The 21,760-nt window shown below is 44.9% G+C and overlaps 1 protein-coding gene across 1 annotated transcript in view; it reads left to right on the top strand.

Moving 5' to 3' along the window:
- The window catches only part of INTS4 (integrator complex subunit 4), a gene marked incomplete at both ends in the record, with an annotated part of 25,552 nt that extends 4,250 nt beyond the window's left edge, over positions 1-21,302 (top strand). The window contains 9 exons of the mRNA XM_010174084.1: positions 1,726-1,931; positions 6,073-6,215; positions 7,241-7,356; positions 8,581-8,714; positions 10,480-10,637; positions 15,588-15,681; positions 17,062-17,142; positions 19,714-19,844; positions 21,243-21,302. Coding sequence (XP_010172386.1) covers positions 1,726-1,931; positions 6,073-6,215; positions 7,241-7,356; positions 8,581-8,714; positions 10,480-10,637; positions 15,588-15,681; positions 17,062-17,142; positions 19,714-19,844; positions 21,243-21,302 — 1,123 coding nt within the window. The remainder of the gene's footprint in view (positions 1-1,725; positions 1,932-6,072; positions 6,216-7,240; positions 7,357-8,580; positions 8,715-10,479; positions 10,638-15,587; positions 15,682-17,061; positions 17,143-19,713; positions 19,845-21,242) is intronic.
- Between the last annotated feature and the right edge of the window lie 458 nt (positions 21,303-21,760).

The raw sequence follows: 21,760 nt of genomic DNA, 5'->3' as shown, positions 1-21,760 counted from the left end.
ACCTGGTCTAGTGGAAGGTGTCCCTGCTGCTGGCAGGGGGGTTGGGACTGGAGGATCTTTAAGGTCCCTTCCAACCCAAACCATTTGATGATTCTGTGATTTTACTAATGGCTAAACTCTCCCCAAAGTTTATAAATGGAACTCTGGGGTTTTTTTAACTAACAGTAAAGAAGTTTTCAGTGGCTCAGGCCATTGACCTGTGAAACATGTTCTTCAGTTTCTTGTGCCATGGATCTCGTGGCAGTGTGGTGCTCTTGTGAAATGTCACTAAAATGGACAGATGTGGAGTATACACAGGCCTTTAAATAACGTACAACTCTTTGTGCACAGCAGCGTTTTTAAATACTGCTGAGCTCTCTTCTTCCTTACCCGCCACGCTCCTTCATTTCCTGAATTCCATGTTGTCACTTAAATCTAAATTAACTTGTCAGCTTGTGAAAGTAATATTGGCAAAATGTTTTTCTTCACTAATACCTTGGTCTTAATGACCACAGAGACTCGTAGTTATGACAAAAGCTTTGTTACTGAACAAGCAGGGGTCTCGCTGTGTTGGCTTTTTGCTACTTCATCAGCAGCATCAGGCATTGAATATGTTCTTTAAGAACAATGGGCTTAAAAGCTACACGAGTTTAAGTCAGTGTTTTCAAGATGAGCTAATTTGAAGGAAAAATAAGAATATATTTAAAACAATAATGTTTGGAAGACATCAGATTATGATCCCGGCACATAAATAAGAATTAAAAGTATTATGGAATCTAGCGACGATGGCTGCAGGGAAGAGAATCTCATCCCCACTTAAACTTGTTATATTTCAGTATTCTTCAAATTTCTGCTCTGTTTTAGAGCATGTGTATACACTGAACACCTTTTGAGGCTTTTTTCACTTAAATTCTGAGTAATTTTAATAATTAGGTGGCACCTTTTTCCTTTCTTTTGAGGAATTCGATGTCACAAAGCAGAGGAATTTCATTCTGTTTCCTGCCAAAATGCTGATGATACTCTGGGGCTTTTCAGTGATTCATAAAGTGCTACGTAGCAAGTTAAAAATGCAGTGAGTGCTCTGAGCAATTAAAATGTCAGGAAGAATAAAACCAGCAGAGTTTAATTATCTAAATTAGTTTGCCTAAGATACCAGGGTTAATGCTGCCCTTGCAAAACACACTATGAAATACGTGATATTTATTCTTGGAGACCTGTTTTTCACCTGCGCGTCTCTCTGCAGATGCTTACGACAGCAGCATGTGCTGTATTGGAGATGAGGCTTTTGATCTGAAGACTTGCCTGTGAGAAGGTCCCTAATTTAGTCTCCATCATCCTCAGGGATTCCTTAGCATCTGCTGTCCTTAGCCCAGTTCTTGAATAATCACAGAATAGAATCACAGAATCATAGTGGTTGGGAAAGACCTTTAAGATCATTGAGTCCAACCATAAACCCAACACTACCAATGCCACCTCTAAACCATGTCCCTCAGCACCTCATCTACCCATCCTTTAAATCCCACCAGGGATGGTGACTCCACCACCTCCCTGGGCAGCCTGTTCCAATGCTTGACAACCCTTTTGGTGAAGAAGTTTTTCCTCATGTCCAATCTAAACCTCCCTTGGCACAACTTGAGGCCATTTCCTCTCGTTCTGTCATGAAGGATCTAATATGAGGCCTGGCACTTGGGTGGTGTGTCCTTTTGAACAGCACTAACAGTTAATTCCCTCCCTGTCTTTTCACAGAGGTTCGGATCGCTGCGGTTGAAGCTCTCTGTATGTTGGCTCAGTCCTCACCTTCTTTTGCTGAGAAATGCCTGGATTTTTTGGTTGACATGTTTAATGATGAAATTGAGGAAGTGAGATTGCAGTCAATCCACACGATGAGAAAAATTTCCAACAACATCACGCTGCGGGAAGACCAGCTGGATACCGTGTTAGCTGTCTTGGAGGTAAGAAATTCTTGAGGAGAGGGAGAAATTGCATTCTTGGGGGTTTTTTTTGTGGTGCTGTCTATACAATTATATAATGCTAATCAGCCCCTTCCTCTGAGCTGAAACAAGGCCAAGTGCTGGGTCCTGCACTTGGGTCACAACAACCCCATGCAACGCTCCAGGCTTGGGGAGGAGTGGCTGGAGAGCTGCTGGGCAGAGAGGGACCTGGGGGTGTTGGTTGACAGCAGCTGAACATGAGTCAGCAGAGTGCCCAGGTGGCCAAGAAGGCCAAGGGCATCCTGGCCTGGATCAGCACCAGTGTGGCCAGTAGGACCAGGGCAGTTCTGTTCTCCCTGTGCTGGGCACTGGTGAGGCCGCAGCTCGAGTGCTGGGTTCAGTGTTGGGCCCCTGAGTCCAAGAAGGACATGGAGGTGCTGGAGCGTGTCCAGAGAAGGGCAACGGAGCTGGGGAAGGGTCTGGAGCACAAGTGTGCTGAGTTCCCTTGTGGCTGAGGGAACTGGGGTTGTTGAGCCTGGAGAAAAGGAGGCTGAGGGGAGACCTTGTGGCTCTGTCCAAGTCCCTGAAAGGAGGGTGCAGAGAGGTGGGGGTTGGTCTCTTCTCCCAGGTAATCAATGATAGGATGAGAAGTAATGGCCTCAAGTTATGCCAGGAGACGTTCAGGTTGGATATTAGGAAAAGTTTATTCTCCAGAAGAGTGGCCAGACATTGGAACAGGCTGCCCAGGGAAGTGGTGGAGTCACCGTCCCTGAAGGTATTCAATGAACCTCTAGATGTAGCACTCAGGGACATGGTTTAGTGGGCACAGTGGTGATGAGTTGACAGTTGGACTGGATGATCTTGCAGGTCTTTTCCAACCTTAATGATTCTGTGGTTCTATTCACCTTTTTGGTTTTATTTTTTTCCCCTCTCCTTTGAAGACCCCCAAAGTCTCTTAAGGTCTATCAGCTTGTAATCAACAGGACAACAGAATACTTTTGAAACAGATGAATTTCAGATAAAAACTCTTGCCTTGATCACTGTGCTGTTGCCTCATGTGTGTTTCCTTCTGTCTTGTTTCGTGGTCCAGCACTCTACACCACCTCATGTTGAGTACAACTTCATTTTCTTTCTATTTCCTTTGTTCTGCTGCTTTGGCTACACCTTTACTCACCGAGCAGAGACAGGACAAGGGCCTGAAATCAGAGAATCACAGACTGGTCTGGGTTGGAAGGGACCTTAAAGCTCATCCAGTTCCAGCCCCCCTGCCATCAGCAGGGACACCTTCCACTAGACCAGGTTGCTCAAAGCCTCATCCAACCTGGCCTTCAACACTTCCAGGGAGGAGCAACCACAGCTTCTCTGGACAACCTGGGACACTGGCTCACCACCCTCACACCAAACAATTTCTTCCTCACATCTCAGCTCCATCTCCCCTCTGACACTTTCAAGCCATCACCCCTTGTTCTCTCACTCCCTGCCCTTGGCCAAAGTCCCTCCCCAGCCTTCCTGGAGCCCCTTCAGGTACTGGAAAGAACTCTCTCTCCTGACTGTTCAGAGGGTTTGTTGCTGTGCTCTACAGAGTAGATTTGGCCTTTCCCAACCAGTCAGTACTCAGCCAGGATCCAGGGGACTCAGCTTCTGGTTCCTGAAGGAAACCAGAAGGGTTTGATCTGGGAAAGATTTCACTTGTATGATCAGTGCTGTGCCAAACTCCTTCCTCTCAAACCTCTTCTATTTGCTGAGCTATAGCCCTTAAGATGTGGGGTTTTTATTTTGCTGTATGTGGTAGGCAAGTCTCTGCTTCTTTTGGGTGGTCTCCCAGCCTCAGGCAGTGCTGCAAATCTTCTCTTTTCTGTCTTGTCACCCACTATTTGCTTGACCCAGGGCAACAGTGGTATTTTTCAGTTGCACCCCAGGAAGAAGCAAAGGAACTAACCTATTTTATCAGTCTGTAACAAGTGCTGTGGAATGTGAGCTGAATTTGCAAACACAGCCATGAGTTTTAGGTGCCTCAAATTTTTATGTAGTTGATTTATATTTGTTCAAGCTGGGGACTCATGTATGAAAACATCTTGGTTACACTGGGGTTCTGTATTATGCTTCTGTGCTGACGTACTAGGTATGATAAATATAGTTCATATCAGAATAATTATTATCAGGTATTAGGATAGGTAAAATGTGAGAATTATTAAATATTTTAATGTATTTGTCTGATTATGAAAAGTTCTTGCTTGATTTCTGTGAAATCCATCTTCCAGTACCAAAATAAAGGATATGGGAAAAATAGCATTAACTTGGTGCCTGTATTTGTTCCTAGAGTGTAAATATGGAACAGCTGGGAATAGGTTAACTTCTGTTTCCACCCCACCCCTTTGACTTTATCTGAAGAACACTACCAGCTCTTCCTTGCTGTTCTGACCAGGCTTTGGATCCTTCTTTCCCTGTTGTCCTTGATCTCAGTTTGTTGAGTTGTGCTCCTCTCTGTCCCTTCATATTCTTCTGCCTTGCTCATCCCATGCTGCTCTCCCGGTGATCTGAGCATCTCACGTGGAGTATGTTACCTCTGTGGTCATTTCATCCCAGTCCTTACAGTACATCATCATTTTTGGTCATAAAATAAGGAATATCTGGACAAGCTTTCCTCCTCTGATCATTTGTGTGTGTTGACTGTCACTTCAGAGCCTTTACAAGAGGAATACTCGTTCTTCTTTTGTGCCAGACAGTGATGAATGAGCTGTTGATACTAAACAAATTATAATTAAAAAAACCCCAAACAACCCATTGATGCACATCTAGTTCTTATATCCTGTCAAATTTTCATGTTTTATCCAGCAGTGCCACACAAATGCTCATAGCAAGGGAAAATAATACATTGATTTGGAACAGCAAGGTGGGTTTTGGCAGAAGGAATGGAATTAATTAAGCTGAAGTTCAGCCACAGCGTTTCTAAAAATACTGCTTGGAGATTACATAAGCTCCTCTGTAAAACATCACCCTGGCCTAGAAAATAAAGTTCCTTTATCCTATAGATGAGCACTGTTAATTTAGTGTGTCCAGCCATGGACATGTCCTCAACCCTCATGCACACCTCCTGACTGCTGGTGATGGGGTTAAAGGCTTGTGGAATTGAGCTTCAGGTCTTGAATCACACAGAATCCCAGAACTGCCTCGATTGGAAAAGACCTTTAAGATCAAGTCTAATCATGAACCCAACACTGACAAGTCCCCAACTAACCCATGTCCCTCAGCACTATGTCTACACGACTCTTCAATCCCTCCAGGGATGGGGACTCCACCACTGCCCTGGGCAACCCCTTCCAATGCCTCAGAACCCTTTCAGCAAAGAAATTCTTCCTCACATCCCATCTCAACTGCCCTTGGTGCAACTGGAGCCCATTTCCTCTTGTCCTGTCCCTTGTTCCTTGGTTGAACAGACCCACCCCCACCTCTCTCCACCCTCCTCCAAGGGACTTGCACAGAGCCAGAAGGTCTCCCCTCAGCCTCCTTTGCTCCAGGCTCAACACCCCCAGTTCCCTCAGCCACAAGGGAACTCAGCACACTTGTGCTCCAGACCCTTCCCCAGCTCCGTTGCCCTTCTCTGGACACGCTCCAGCACCTCCATGTCCTTCTTGGAGTGAAGGGCCCAAAATTGAACACAATACTCAAAGTGCAACCTCCCCAGTGCCAAGGATGATAAAAGGCTTCTCTGAAGATGACAGACCAGTCTTTGGTGATTGTTTTGCTGAGTTACCCAGCGCTTTCCTGTTCTGTTATTGCCTGTGCCTAAGGGTAGAACGTCACCCAAACCAAACAGTGGTTCTTGCTCTGCTTGAGAAGGTCAGTGGTGAAGCAGTTCCCATTCATTCCAGTAAATGAAGCACATGTGTGGATGAGACCAGCAGTTGCCTGATCTGTCACTTCATCTGTGTTTAGCTTTGATAACTAGAAACGTGCGCTGCTTTTCAGGTGCCTCTAACGCTAATTCAGCCAAGGAACAGGAACTGCTGCCTTTAAAGTAAATGCCTATAGATCTTAGAACCATTTGGTTGGAAAAAACCTTTGAGATCATCGAGTCCAACCATATACAGGCACATCTCTCTTGTTGCTCAAAGGTTTCTTGAGTTGTGTGGGTGTTTTTGGTTTTGTTTTTGTATTTTAGGATTCTTCAAGGGACATTCGGGAAGCGCTTCACGAACTGCTGTGTTGCACCAATGTCTCGACTAAAGAAGGCATCCATCTTGCACTGGTGGAGCTGTTGAAAAACCTCACAAAGTATCCTACAGACAGAGAATCCATATGGAAGTGAGTGTTCAGTGTCCTTCTGTGCCTACTTATTTTCCTGTTCCGTTTAGTAATTGAGATGTTAGGCAGATATTGAACTAGCTAAGGAGGCCACGGGTATTGCAGGCATACAGTCCTCTTATTCTATATATCTTTGGAATCATGGCTATACTAAGCATTGTAAATATCCATGATTGCTGTAGAAACTGTGTTTCTTTGTTGCTTGTCAGTCTGGGAATCAAGAACTGATGACCACTCCTGGAAATAATAGTTCTATTATAAACACTCAAAGCATTCCCAGAAGAGCTGAATTCAACCTTCAGTTTAAAGCCTCACCTCTTCTGTGCACCTGATGTCTTGTACTTACTCACCACTGCATTAAATAGGAATATTTACCAGCAGTTGATTGAATCAGTCATGACAAGTGGATTGGCTGTGTGGCATTGTGCTGTTGGAGGGGCTTCTTCTGTCTGAACAATAATAGTGAACATTTGTGTGGGGGTGTTTTTTTGGTTGTTTTAATGGAAGCCACAAAAGAAGTGATGCTCCAGCCCACATGGTTTGAGATGGAATTCTTGACTATCATTGGAAATACTTATTTAAGTCTGCTTTGTCTTCCATTGGTTTTACAACTCTTACATTGGATTTGGAGTTTGGTGGAGTTTGAGGGTTTTGGGTTTTGTTATTTAGTTGGGTTTTTACCTCCTCACTCTTTTATTTCTGAAGAAAAAAAATACATTTGTTAGCATTTAGGATGAAAGCTTTTCTTGGGTTGTATAGCTTCAGGTGTTAAGTGTTTCTTGGACAGTTTAAATAAACAATTTTTACTACTGGTTGCTTTTTCAAGCTGTCCTCCCAGTTTTCTTGGATCCTATCAATTATTAATGCAAATACTCAGCCATGAAGAGACAGTAAACTTGGACAGGAGGATTTTGATGCTGACCAGCTCCTCAAAATGTCCCTGCACTATAAATTAATAATGCTTTAAAATGTATTTTTGTGATGTACATGTTCACTAAGAAATATTTCAATTTGTGTATTTTCAGATGCTTGAAGTTTCTGGGAAGCAGGCATCCCACTTTGGTGCTGCCTTTAGTCCCAGAGCTGCTGAGCACACATCCTTTCTTTGACACCCCAGAACCAGACATGGATGACCCAGCCTGTATCTTTTTAATGAAATAAACACTTTGTGAGAACTGGAAAGGGCTAGAATCAGGTGGAGAGAAAGATGAATCCCTAATCAAATAGCTCAGTAATGATTTGAGTAAATTTGAGTTGAGGATTGAAGGAACGTTTCAGGGGAGAAAGCTGTTTTTTACCTCAGTGCACTTTCCTGCTCTGAACCAAATAATGTTCTTTTAGAGAATGTTCTGGAGGTAACTTGCCACCAGATTTTATGGAGATCTATTATATGAAGACAGTCCTGGGAGCCAGAAACTACAAGGTAGACCTGAATGCTGTATTATCTGGCCTAAACTGTTAATTAAAAACATGGGTTTGTCTGATTCAAAGGTCTTGACAAACTTGAATCAGGTTGGTGGAGTAGCTTCAGCTGAAAATTTGGAGAGGATTTTGGGCAAAGAGGAGAAATTGGTTTGTCAAGTGGAAGTCTTTATGCTTGGCAACCCATGGATGCAGAAGATTTTTCAGGAGGTGATTTTTCAGGAGGTGAGAGGCGTGGGTTCAGTCCCTTCTGTGGCTGAACCTGCTTCTTCCCCATGCAGGCGAGTGCCCAGATGATCATAAACTTTGCATCCTGTTAAAGTTCTTCTGCTTGGGGTCAACCCTGTTGCAGGTGATTTGCCCCAGTATTTGGGATAACTGATTAAAGCCTTTAGCTACCCTCTGTGTTTCTCAGGCTCTCAAACTGTGAAAATATTTTTGCTATTCCAGAATCATCTTCCCATGTTTGATTCTTTAGTTTGTTTTAAGTCTGTGTAAGAGGGATGTTTTTCAAGGGGTAGCACCATAGGAGATCAGCAATTTTCAAAGGCTCAGAGATAAACATTTAATTTTGGATGATGTTTGGGTACCAAACTGGTAAGCACAGTGTAAGCTTTGAAGAAGAGTGAAACTCCACCTAATGAGCATGTTCTGCATTTCTAATCCCTGGCTTCTCGCCTTTGTGTTGCCTCTGAGCAGTCCTGCGTTGGCAGTAACATCCTTCCTCCAATATGGCCCATCCTGTAATGTTTGTGCTTTGTAGTTTGCTTTCATCTGCTCAGACAGCTGCCTCTTTGGGTTTTGTTCAGCATTTTCCAACTGTAAAGAACTTCCTAAACAATCTCCAGCAAAGAAAAGGTTGTTGAGTTGTTGTTTTAATTTACCATCCGCAAGGAGCTCTCCTTCATGTTGTTTATCTTTCTTTAACAATCCATTTCGATAGACATTGCTGTTCTGGTTCTGATTTTTAACGCTGCTAAGAGTTGCCCCACAATGCCTGCCCTCTTCTCTGATCATACCTTCAGACATTACGCCTATCTTCGGGACAGCCTCTCTCATCTGGTCCCTCCCTTAAGAGTAAGTTGGTTTGCACTTTACCACTCTGTTATGAATATTGCTGGTCTCTTCCCTGTCTCTCAGTGTGTAACACTTTGATTCTTAAAGTTTTTTTTTCTCCCAAGCTCCAAGCAAATGTTGGAGAGCAGTGAAGGGGAAAGGGATCTGAGAGTCCTGGTGGACAGCAGGATGACCATGAGCCAGCACTGTGCCCTCGTGGCCAGGAAGGCCAATGGCATCCTGGGGTGCATTAGAAGGGGTGTGGTTAGTAGGTCGAGAGAGGTTCTCCTCCCCCTCTACTCTGCCCTGGGGAGGCCACATCTGGAATATTGTGTCCAGTTCTGGGCCCCACAGTTCAGGAAGGACAGGGAACTGCTGGAGAGAGTCCAGCACAGAGCCACCAAGATGATGAAGGGAGTGGAGCATCTCCCTGCTGAGGAAAGGCTGAGGGAGCTGGGGCTCTTTAGCTTGGAGAAGAGGAGACTGAGGGGAGACCTCATTAATGCTTATAAATATGTAAAGGGTGAATGTCAGGAGGATGGAGCCAGGCTCTTCTCAGTCATGCCCAATGGTAGGACAAGGGGCAATGGGTGTGAGCTGGAACACAGGAGGTTCTGCTTAAACTTGAGAAGAAACTTCTTTACAGTGAGGGTGCCAGAGCCCTGGGACAGGCTGCCCAGGGAGGGTGTGGAGTCTCCTTCTCTGGAGACATTCAAAACCCGCCTGGACGCCTTCCTGTGTAACATTGTTTAGGTTCCTGCTCTGGCAGGGGGGTTGGACTGGATGATCTTTCGAGGTCCCTTCCAGTCCCCAACATTCTGTGATTCTGTGAATATTGAAATGTGCATTAAGTAAGGTGAGACAAATATTAAATGGTTACAATATGGATTTTGTAATATTTTGAGGAGAATAATAACATTACTGCTCTCAAGTGAGAATGGCACATGGTTCTCTGGTTAGGAAAGAATACAGGAGGGCAGGATTCCTGGGAGCTTTCTGTAGCTCTGACTGTGTGGGGAAGGGCAGCTTAGTCTTTGTAGATCTTGCAAAATGTGACTTATCTCCTACCTAATCAGTTTACTCAGGGGTGAGATGCATTCCCTGCTGCTTTGCAGCATGTGTTTCCTTCATGGAAGTACAGGTGGGACTGAAGTTGATCATAAGTCATTTTACAGCTCATGAAATTAATTGTGGTTTGTGTGGTCTTGGTCTTCCCTTGATTTCACAGTGTCATAGTTAGTAGATGAGGAAGATGTTTCCCTCAGAGGGATGTTGACGTTTAACCTGGAGATCTCTAGCTGCAAGTGGATTATAAAATTGAAAGTATTAACTAACAAAGGTGCAGACTTAGAATCACAGAATGTTGTGAGTTGAAAGGGACCCACAAGGATCATGGAGTCCAACTCCTGTCCCTGCACAGGACAATCCCAACATTCAGACCATGTCCCTGAGGGCCTTGGCCAAATGCTGCTTGGTGCCATGGGCACCTCCCGGTGGAGCCTGTTCCAGTGCTCCACCACCCTCTGCCTCAAGAACCTTTTCCTCATGGCCAACCTCACCCTCCCCTGCCACATCTTCCTGCCATTCCCTCTGCCCCTGGCATTTGTTGGTGGCCAGAGAGAAGAGCTCAGCGCCTGCCCCTCCTCTTCCCCTTGGGAGGAAGCTCTAGACCACGATACAAATTTGGAATTTGAGAAATAAATTGGTAGTTGTTAAACATGTGCAGCATTTTGCAGTGTTGTTACTTGTGTTCAACCTTTCTGTACACGTGTTTCTTCTTGCTTAGTTACCAGGTAGAAAGCTGGTGTCCTCACCTGTCTCTCCCAGTATTACACCCCATGAAGATCCCTCCCAGCAGTTCTTGCATCAGAGCCTGGAGAGAGTTTACAACCTTCAGCACCTCGACCCGCAGGGCATACAGGAGCTGCTGGAGTTTACCATCCGGTAAGGCTGCAGGCTGAGCTCTTCATGGGAAGATGGGTTGGGATTCCCAGTTTCTCCCAAGCAGGTGATTTGTTTCTGACTATCAGTGTTGGACTTTGCCATCAGGCACTTGGTCTGAGCCTTCTTCTAGAGAGTGTTGTGATAAAACAGTATTCACAGCCTGTTTGAAACAAAAGTGGTGGATGGTCTCAGCTCTTGCTCTGTCCCACTGAATGAGCAGTGTGTGTTTTAGGGGAACATCTTTTCAGAACGTGGTAGGAGGCCAGGTAAGGGTGCTCTTCTTGGGCTGGTCACTTATGGTAAAACACACTTCCAGTTTTTACAGCATCGTGTGTCATTCTTGGTTCTCTGTCCCTATATCAGTCCCTCATTTTAATAATATTATTTTTAATGTATGAGGCCACAGTTTTTTGTTTCATTTTTATAGGAAGAGAGGTTATCTCTCTCTTCCTATAATATTATCCCTTTGCTCTTCTAATTTCCAAGTCCTATGGCCTTTCATTTAGCAGGAGAGGACCTGCTTCTGGTGCTGCTTTGGGTTCTTAGCACCGGTCCCACTTATAAAGGACAGGACTTTGGCATTCTTCATCAGTTTGAAAACTGAAGAAAGATTTTCCTGGAATAGACAATGGTACTGTGTGCTGTTGTATAGATAGGGGTGTACAGGATGGCTTCTGAATGTGGGTTTTATGCTGCCTCTTCCATTTCATCTCTGGACTGGTTTACACAAACAAAACACTTGAAAAAGATCCATTCAATATGATTCCCCTGCTTGGAAAGAAGGAAAGAGTCTTATTTTGCAAGTTAGAAAAACAATCTAAAATGCTTTGTTTGGAATATGGAATTCCAAAAAGCTTTATTTTTTTTTCTTCCTCCAAAATAGCTGCCTCTTCTGTGTGTGTAACTGTAAATTGCTGTCACACTCACCTGCAGTGATGAATAAATAGTGCGTTCCTCGCTGAAAACCCAGCTGTGAAAACTATATGGTGTCTCCTCAGCTCTTTTGAAGCTACTATGTGCAGCCTAAAACACAATCTCAAAGCATTTAATGCTTGAAACAGGTAATCTCATGGCAGAACGTCCAGAATCTTAGAGGTATGATGAAGGTCTGGAAACCTCACAGACTGTATATTTTAGATTTTGAGGGTAGGAATCATGTCAGAGATGGCTGCATATGTAACTTATATGCAGTAAAGGACAGCAGTGCTTTGGAGGTGATGGAAATTATTGGCCTGGCTTTTTTCTTGCTGGGTTCACCACCCACGAACTGTATTAAACCAGCTGCTGTTTTTCTGCCCTTAAGAGAAGGGAGGATTTAAGACAAAACCCAAAGAAAGTGTTAGAGGTTATTTTCCAGAGGGTGAGAGTTTCCTGCACCAACAGTGTGGTTGCTGAGAGGAGAGGGACAGAAGAAACTCAGAGCAGTGGTTCATTCTGTGCTGGGACATAACTCCCTCCCCCTTTATCAATATTATCATTGAGGGAAATGACACGGAGCTCGTGGAGCTGGTGTCTACTTGGGATGTACATTCCTGACCATGCTCAGGACTGACACTCTTCACAGAATCACAGTGTCAGGGATTGGAAGGGCCCTCGAAAGATCATCCAGTCCAATCCCCCTGCCAGAGCAGGAACCTAAACAATTTTACACAGGAAGGCGTCCAGGCGGGTTTTGAATGTCTCCAGAGAAGGAGACTCCACACCCTCCCTGGGCAGCCTGTCCCAGGGCTCTGTCACCCTCACTGTAAAGAAGTTTCTTCTGAAATTTAAGCAGAACCTCCTGTGTTCCAGCTCACACCCATTGCCCCTTGTCCTACCACTGGGCATCACTGAGAAGAGCCTGGCTCCATCCTCCTGACATTCACCCTTTACATATTGATAAACATTAATGAGGTCACCCCTCAGTCTCCTCTTCTCCAAGCTAAAGAGCCCCAGCTCCCTCAGCCTTTCCTCAGCAGGGAGATGCTCCACTCCCTTCATCATCTTGGTGGCTCTGTGCTGGACTCTCTCCAGCAGTTCCCTGTCCTTCCTGAACTGTGGGGCCCAGAACTGGACACAATATTCCAGATGTGGCCTCACCAGGGCAGAGTAGAGGGGGAGGAGAACCTCTCTTGACCTACTAACCACACCCCTTCTAATGCACCCCAGGATGCCATTGGCCTTCCTGGCCACGAGGGCTCTTCCCCCAGGCTCTGCAGCTGAAACTGCAAGACAGACTTTTTAGCAAATTGCTCTTTGTGGTTCAGTTTCTCCATCTATACAACAGCTATTTTTTTGTTTGTTTGTTTGTTTTGCCAGGATGTTGAAATCTGTTTAAGATTTGTAAGGAAATAGAATTAGTGGAGTTGGGAACTGGAGAAGACTGGGAAATGGAATATCTGCGTAGCTGTTAGCTGAGGGGTGGCATCCTGCTCCCTGTTAGTGTGTAGAGATGCATTAAGTATGATACCGTAGAATCACAGACTGGTTCGGGTTGGAAGGACCTTCAATATGATCTAGTTCCAACCCCCCTGCTGTGGACAGAGTTGCCAACCACTAGATCAGGTTGCCCAGGGCCCCATCCAACCTGGCCTTGAATGCCTCCAGGGATGGGGCATCCACAGCTTCTTTGGGCAACCTGGGCCAGTGTCTCACCACCCTCTGCGTGAAAAATTTCCTCCCAATATGTCACCTAAATCTCCTCTCTTAGTTTAAAACCATTTCCTTGTCCTGTCACTCTCTGCCCATGTCAAAAGTCGCTCTCCCTCCTGTTTCTGAGCTTCCTTCAGGTACTGGAAGGCTGCAATGAGGTCTCTCTGGAGCCTTCTCTTCTCCTTTCCTCAGCAGAGAGGTGCTCCAGCCCTCTGATCATCTTCCTGGCTCTCCTCTGGACCTGCTCCAACAGCTCCACACCTTCCTCGTGCTGGGGGCTCCAGGCCTGGACACAAAACTCCAGCTGGGGCCTCAGAAGGGCAGAGCAGAGGGGGACAATCCCCTCCCTGTCCCTGCTGCCCACCCCTCTGTTGATGCAGCCCAGGACACAGTTGGCCTTGGGGCTGCAGTCACACACTGCTGCCTCATGTCCAGCTTCTCCTCCACCAGCACCCCCAAGTCCTTCTCAGCAGGGCTGTTCTCCATCAGTTCTTCTCCCACTCTGTGCACACCCCTGGGATTGCCCTGATACAGGAATTGCCCTGATACAGGAATTAAGCACCAGGAGTCTGTTCTTTTCTGTCTGGGGAAAGATGAGATGGTGTCACTACGTGGGGCTCAGGCTGGCTCTGCTGTTGTTGCACTGAAGGAACACACAGCCCCTCTGCTTAGGAGAGATTTTCTTTGGCTGCAAATTGTACAGATCATCTCCTGGATTTTTTTTGAAGGTGTCAGCGCTCAGGAACTCTCTGGTTTGGCAGAGTCAAAGTTTCAGAATTGCATCATAAATGCAAAAATAAATCTAAAATTAAAAAAAAAGGATCATCTGAAGAAAAAAAAAATGTTGTTTTTCGTAATACCATAGGAAATATGGAAGTAGAGTGACAATTGTAGTACATTTTGGATCAAAGCAAAATGCAGAAAACAGAGACATGTTGAGTCCACATCATCTAACCTATTTTCAGTTCTACAACAAAAAAGGAGGTTTGTTTCCTCAGTACACACTTTTCATTTTAAAACATGTCTAAGAGTAGAGAACTAAAGCCTTTTTGGGTTCTATTAAGAATCTTTTTTTTCTGTGAAGTTAAAAGATACTTCTATTGCTGCATGATTTACAAGCAATACTTCTATCAGACAGCAAACCACAGCTAGTTGGGCAAATACCAGTACTACAGATCATAGAATCACAGACTGGTTTGGATTGGAAGGGACCTTAAAGATCATCCAGTTCCAACCCCCCTGCCAGCAGCAGGGACACCTTCCACTAGACCAGGTTGCTCAAAGCCTCCTCCAACCTGGCCTTCATCCCTTCCAGGGAGGGGGCATCTACAACTTCCTTGGGCAACCTGTTCCAGTGTCTGACCCCCCTCACAGTGAAGAACTTCTTCCTAATATCTCATCTAAACCTCCCCTCTTTCAGCTTAAACCCATTTCCCCTTGTTCTGTCATTAACTGCCCTTATGAAAAGTCCTTCCCCAGCTTTCTTGTAGGCCCTTCAGGTACTGGGAGGCCGCTATAAGATCTCCCCGGAGCCTTCTCTTCTCCAGGCTGAACAGCCCCAACTCTCTCAGCCTGTCCTCACAGCAGAGCTGCTCCAGCCCTGGCATCATCCTGGTGGCCTCCTCTGCACTGGCTCCAGTAGGTCCATGTCCTTGTGCTGTTGGTGGCCCCAGCACTGGAGGCAGCACTGCAGGTGGGGTGTCAGGAGAGCGGAGCAGAGGGGCAGAATCCCCTCCCTCCCCCTGCTGCCCACACTTCTCTTGATGCAGCCCAGGACACGGTTATTGGCCTCTGGGCTGCAAGCACACATTGTCAGCTCATGTTCAGCTTCTCAACTTCAAGATTCAAGATTTCAGCTTGTTTTAAAAATCTGTATTTCAAATAAGCTCGGTTGCATGAGCCCATCGTGTTCCCCACAACCTTTCCTAGGTGATGTGGATAGTCAGATTTCCCCGCAGTGTAACAGTAATGGGTCCTTAGCTGCTGGAGAGAGAAGTGTGGAGTGTTTTAAGTGAAATCTGGAACTGCTGTGCTGTATGGTTCCCACAGGGCTGCAGAGTAATGGGGGTTGACAGACTTACTGCTTCCACTGCTGTGCTCGTGTCAGCCTCCAGGAACAAAGGAGATGCCAAGTCCCAAGGTGTAAACTGGTTTGCAGTGTGTGTTTTACTACTGTTGCTGGTCCTTGTTCTAAAGATAAGAAAAAGCAAGATGCAGGAATAGCTGCCTCCATCATATTGCTGTGTTCTGAGTGCATTTAGATTAACTTGCTATCTCAATTTTAATTTTTTTCCCCTTTTTTTTTTCCATATGCTTCAGTGATCTTCAGAGGCTTGGAGAACTGCAGTCAGAACTGGCAGGGATGGCAGATTTCACTGCAACTTACCTTCAGTGTCAGCTGCTCCTCATCAAGGTTTGACTTCATCTGGGTTTTTTTGGGCTGTTCTTTAAAAATACCCCCACTCCCTCCCTCCCAGTGGTGTGTTTTCATGTCTCAATCTTCATGCTGAAAACTGATGTATGATGAAAGCCCAGGTTCCCTGGATTTCTGTTGTTCCTGCTTCCCTTCCGTGGCAAATAATTTAGGCAGTAACCGTGCCAATGAGTACAGCAGTGCAGATCTCTGCTCTTGTACACAAGGGCTTATGTTTGCTCCTGCATTTTGCCAGCACAGAGTTTATTTTCTGACAGAAATCAGAATGGAGACAACTACTCTGTAGCCTTTTCTGTTAGGAGAGCGACTTTTCTTTGCTAGTGGCCACTGGAATGCTTTTTTTTTTTGCTAAACTGCTGCTCTAAGTGGAATTTTTATAGACAGTGTTTTGTAGGCAGCTTTTTTGGCACCAATGCCAAAGGAATTCTTTAGACTTGATGGAACAAAATCTCAGTCATGCTTTCTTTTTAGTGCTGGAGTGATCTATCTATGTGGTATTAGCAGATGAAGTGGCTCCTTTGGAGGCCACACCAACGACACTTTTCAAAGTCAGCTTCTTGCTGTAAACAGCAACTAATTTTTTTAGGTTCATTTTGCAAGCTATCAACTGGCAGTAGTATTTAAGTTAGTCTCCTGGCATTCTTTAGGAATAATTTATACACTTGTAAAACAAGAAGTAAAGCAAGCAACAAACAGGTTTCCAGCAGGGACTCGGTGAAAGCTTTGTTATGTAAAACCAAGGAGGGATTTCTGTTTCTTTGCTAAATGCTTAGCTGCCAGTTGGCAGATCTCACAGCAGCTCTCACATCTTTGGAACACGTTTCTCACCCAAAGAAAGTATTTTAGATGAGCAGTGTTACAGTTCAGTACGTTCCTAACTAAATTCAAAACTTTCACCAAAGCAAAATGTGCTGTTCAGGTAGAGGACCAGCATTTGGAGGTGGCTTTGTTGCCCTTCTCCAGGGTTTGGTTGGAGTGAATCCGTTTATGTTGGCTAAGAGAACGGTGGTTTGTGTGTCTGGTGGAGTGGGTAAATGCTGCACAAGCCATGCTTGGCTCAAGCTGTAGAACAGACAGTGCATCAGTGCTGTCCAGGAGTCAGTAACGTGACTGAAGTGAAAAGTAACTTGTAAAATCATTCAGTTTGGCCTTGACAGGCTGGAGAGGTGGGTCTGTGCAAACCTCATGGAGTTCAACAAGGCCAAATGCAAGGTCCTGCACCTGGGTCAGGGAAATCACAAGCACAGATAAAGGCTGACACACAGGGTGTCTTCCCTGCTCCCAAACCCATGCAGCACAGGGTTATAATGTTTAGACTGAACTGAGTATTGATCATAATTTCATGGTTTTCTTCTGTAGGCTTTGCAGGAGAAGCTGTGGAACGTGGCAGCTCCTCTGTACCTGAAACAGAACGCCTTGGCATCTGCTGCAGCAAAACAGGTGAGGTAGAAACATCTGGCTCTGTGTGGAGGCATGGCCTCAGATATGAGCCCTTCCTTGGCTCTGCACCAATAACATTGTCCTGATTTTTCACTGCCATAGTCTGTCCAAGTAAAATATATTCCCACTAAGTGTAGTAATTTAATGGGTTTAAGCTGAAAGAGGGGAGGTTTGGATGAGATATTAGGAAGAAGTTCTTCACTGTGAGGGTGGTCAGACACTGGAACAGGTTGCCCAAGGAAGTTGTGGATGCCCCCTCCCTGGAAGTGTTGAAGGCCAGGTTGGATGAGGCTTTGAGCAACCTGGTCTAGTGGAAGGTGTCCCTGCTGATGGCAGGGGGGTTGGGACTGGATGAGCTTTAAGGTCCCTTCCAACCCAAACCATTCTATGATTCTGTGATTTCTCTCATCTTCAAAAGATGGGTGGCGAGTGTGAAGGTTGATGACAACTGTAAAAAAGCAAACGTGGCACCCATCTTCCAGAAGAACAAGAAAGAAAATCCAGAGAACTGTAGGTTACTTGTCTTTACCTCACTTCTGGGGAAAGTTATGGACCAAATCTTCTTAAAAGCTCTTTCTAAACAAGTGAAGGTCAACAAGGTGATGTAGAACAGCCAAAATACATTTCCCAAGGCTTGACCAACATCACTGCTCTCTATGATGAGGAGACTGGTGCTGTGGACAAGGGGAGAGCAGTGGATGTTGGATCTCTTGACTTTAGCAAAGCCTCTGATGCAATCTCCCGTTGTTTCCTTTTCACCAAACTGGCAGAATTCTGGGTGATTAAGTGGGTGATAAGGCTCCTCCAAATTGAGGAGCCAGTTGATATGCTGGAGGGCATGGCTGCTGTTCAGTCTGCTCTGGACAGGCTGGGGAATTGGGATGACAGGAACCATGTGGAGATCCTGGTGGACAACACATTGAACATGAGGCAGTAAAGAAGGCCAACTGAATCCTGGGCTGTCTTAGCAAGAGTGTAGCCAGCAGATCTGGGGAAGTGATTGTTTTCCTCTGTTCAGCTCTAGGGACATCACATCTGGAGGGCTGTGTTGTGCTTTGGGCTCCCCATGGTGCTGACAAACTGGGGCATGTTCAGCAGAGGGCCACCAAGGTGATCAAGGCCTGGAGCACATTCCCTGTGAGGAAAGGTTGAGGGACCTGGGATTGTCCAGCCTGGAGAAGAGAAGGCTTCAGGGTGGATTTATTGCTCTCTGCCACTGTCTCACCATAGGATTTGGATGACACAGAGCCAGGCTGCTCTGGACAAGAGGCAATGGACATGAATTGGAATATGAGAAGTTCTGATTAGATGTAAAAGGGGGGAAATTTACCACAAAGGTGGTTAAATACTGTAACAGGTTGTCCAGAGAGGTGGGGGGAAACTCCATCCTTGGAAGTGTTCACAATTTGATGTGGCCTTGAGTAACTGCATCTAATTAGACCTGCTCTGAGCAGGGGACCAGGTTCTGACCAGGTGACCTCTGGAGGTCCCACCCAACCTGAGTTACTCTAATTCTGTGATGTATAAATTATCTGATCCTGGAAAAAAACTGAAGCTAAGCCCTAAGAAAAAGTACAAGAGACAGCAAGCTATTAAATAATCCAGAAACAAATCTGGAGTAAATGCAAGTTCATGGATCTGCTGGGAAACTGCTGACATTTGGAATCTTCAGTTAATGAAGCTGTAATAAGAGGCTGGTACTGCTGTGCATCAAAACCTTCTGTGCTGTTGACAGCTGTCCCCCAGGGATGAGCAGGAACAAAAGCCTTATCAGCTTTTAAAATCTTCTCTAATTGAACTGTCTGTCTTGGGTGCCCTTCTCAGTAACATATGAACCCCCTGGGAAGTTTTCTCTGTTGTGATTGTAAATGTAGATCACTTCCTCTCAGTGCAAGGTGAGGGAATATTTCCTGTTCAATAACTTGCAAGTTCTTGGCTTCTGTACAGTCATACTGAACTCAGCTGTCTTAATTTGAGCACTTCTTTGGAATACTTAAGCCCATCTATCCAACAGATAAAGTACAAAGAGTAAAACTGTGCCATATCCTGCCTAAGCTGCTAAAAATATATCTAAAATAACCCAGAATGATATTGATTTTGTGATAGTTCCCATCTTCAGCTGCGGTGCACGAAGCATTGATGAATGTAAAGTTGTTTTCAAGAGAACTTGTCAAATCTAGCTCCAAAAACTGTAAACCTGAGCAGGACCACTGTGGTGTGGACCACACTGTTGTGCTGCTCACGTTTTGTATTTCACAGTACCCAGTGAGAATCCGTGAGTGCTCTGCTCCAAGGAATTTAAAATGCAGTGTCAAAAGATAAGAGTGCTGCTGGAGGGAGTGCTTGATTTCAGTCCAGGTTTCATGAATTGTTTCTTTAATACAGCCAAGATAATCTTTTAGCATTAGGTGACACTTTACACCGTGAAGAATTTCACCGAAAGAATGAGACTCGTGGATTAAACTCTTCATTGGTATGAGGAAGAATTCCAGATTCTTGTGATCGTGCTTGTGCAAGAGTTTAACAGTCTGATGGGTTTTTTTTTTACTCCTGTGGTGTCTGTCCTGACAGATCTTGGAAGAAACTTATAAAATGGAGTTCATGTACAGCGGAGTGGAAAGCAGACAAGTGGTCATTATTCACCACATGAGGCTGCAGGCAAAGGCGTTACAGCTTATAGTGACTGCACGTACCACCAGAGGGTAAGGCTGACCTGGTAAAAGGACCTTCTTAGGGTTAACTGTAAGCTTAGTTTCCTTAAGCTTTGTTTAAAAAAACCAGCAAGGATAAATTAGAGACAGAAAACATCACAGCATGCCAGTAACCATTTGCTAAACTAATTGAGAATGAAGAGCCTTCGTTTGCCTTTGCTCTACCTGTCGGGTGGCACAGTGCCAAATTAAATGACAAAATTGTTCAGAAGACATCTTTAGGGGGTTGAGTTCTCTCAGCTATGAACATACAGCGTATAAATATATATCATATAGCTATGAACATATATGAGAGAGTTGGGGCTGTTGAGCCTGGAGAAGAGAAGGCTCCAGGGAGACCTTCTAGCAGCCTCCCAGTACCTGAAGGGGCTCCAGGAAGGGTGGGGAGGGACTTTGGCCAAGGGCAGGGAGTGAGAGAACAAGGGGTGATGGCTTGAAAGTGGCAGAGGGGAGATGGAGCTGAGATGTGAGGAAGAAATTGTTTGGTGTGAGGGTGGTGAGACAGTGTCCCAGGCTGGCCAGAGAAGCTGTGGCTGCTCCTCCCTGGAAGTGTTGAAGGCCAGGTTGGATGAGGCTTTGAGCAACCTGGTCTAGTGGAAGGTGTCCCTGCTGCTGGCAGGGGGGTTGGAACTGGATGAGCTTTAAGGTCCCTTCCAACCCAAACCATTCTATGATCCTGTGATGATATAAATAGGTTCAAAAAGTTGTAGAGTGTGTCTTAGAGCTGACATTTAGGACTTATTTAAATGAGGAAAATCATGTATCAAAGGATGTGCTGATTGCGTTTGCTTCATTATCAGTTGCAGAGTTTTTAGCATCAGAAAAGAATTGTCTTTTTGACCAATCTGCAACTCATGTTTGTGTGACTCAGACACAAAGTGCTCCTCTGTGCACGGCTGAGGTGACACCAGAGGCTCTGTGTTGTTCTTTGGGGCTGCTGAGGTCAGTGAGGTTACACACGGGGTTTGGATGGTTGTAGAATTAGAACTCTATTTGGCAGAATTAGAGCAAAGTGATTAGTATCCTAATTTGTTTACTTTTGTTTTGAGTTTGTTGCCATCAATTTACTGTGTTGCCATAGAGGTCCATGTTTGCCTTTTACCCTCTTGTTTTATAGGTGGAAAGTCAATATTGGCTTTGGGAACTTAATTTCTGCCTTATGCAAATGGTCTTTTTGTGGTCAGGGGATATGGTTGTGGGGAGAGAGGTGGCAATTAATTTTTATTTTTATTTTTTCTCTTTGTGAGGAACACTTTTCTGGCCTCAAAATTGTAAGATCTTGTCATTTTTAAGAGCTTGAACTAGATTCCAAAACAGCTAAATGTTTAGAACCATAGAGTGAGTGTTCTTTGTTTAAAATTAAAACAAGGAATGTTATCTTCATTACAGAGTGGAACCTCTTTTTGGAATGTGTGAAAAATTCCTACAAGAAGTGGATTCCTTTCAGAGGTGAGAAACTCCATTGCTTCTTCATTTTATTAGAAAGCCTCCCCAGCACTTTCCTCAGGGAATATTCCATTAATTTTTCATCTTTTCACATCTCCCTTCCCCTGTTGCTCTCCTACATCAGGGCCTGCTATCATCAGATGATGGTAAAGCAGGAAAGTAAACTCCCTTCTGAATGTGGGATCAATGAAAGACTTTCCTGGTTGAGCAGAATTCCATCTCTAGTTCTGATTAAATTCCCATTTATTTCTGATCCATATTCTTGGCAGTTTTGGTTAGTTTAGTGATAAGAAAAGGGAACCAAATCTGCCCATTCCCTAATTCTTACCTCATTTGGTGGTTGGTGAACAGAACTGTTCATTTGCTTGGTATCTTTTCCTCACACTGAGTCTTGGGATCAGCAAAACTCATCACTATTTCTCAGGAATGTAACTTGTTACGGGCAGTGATGAATTCCACAA

The sequence above is a fragment of the Antrostomus carolinensis genome, unplaced genomic scaffold, assembly GCF_000700745.2.
Source record: "Antrostomus carolinensis isolate BGI_N321 unplaced genomic scaffold, ASM70074v2 scaffold9440, whole genome shotgun sequence".
Lineage (NCBI taxonomy): Eukaryota > Metazoa > Chordata > Aves > Caprimulgiformes > Caprimulgidae > Antrostomus > Antrostomus carolinensis.
This window is presented reverse-complemented; position numbering and strand designations above follow the sequence as displayed.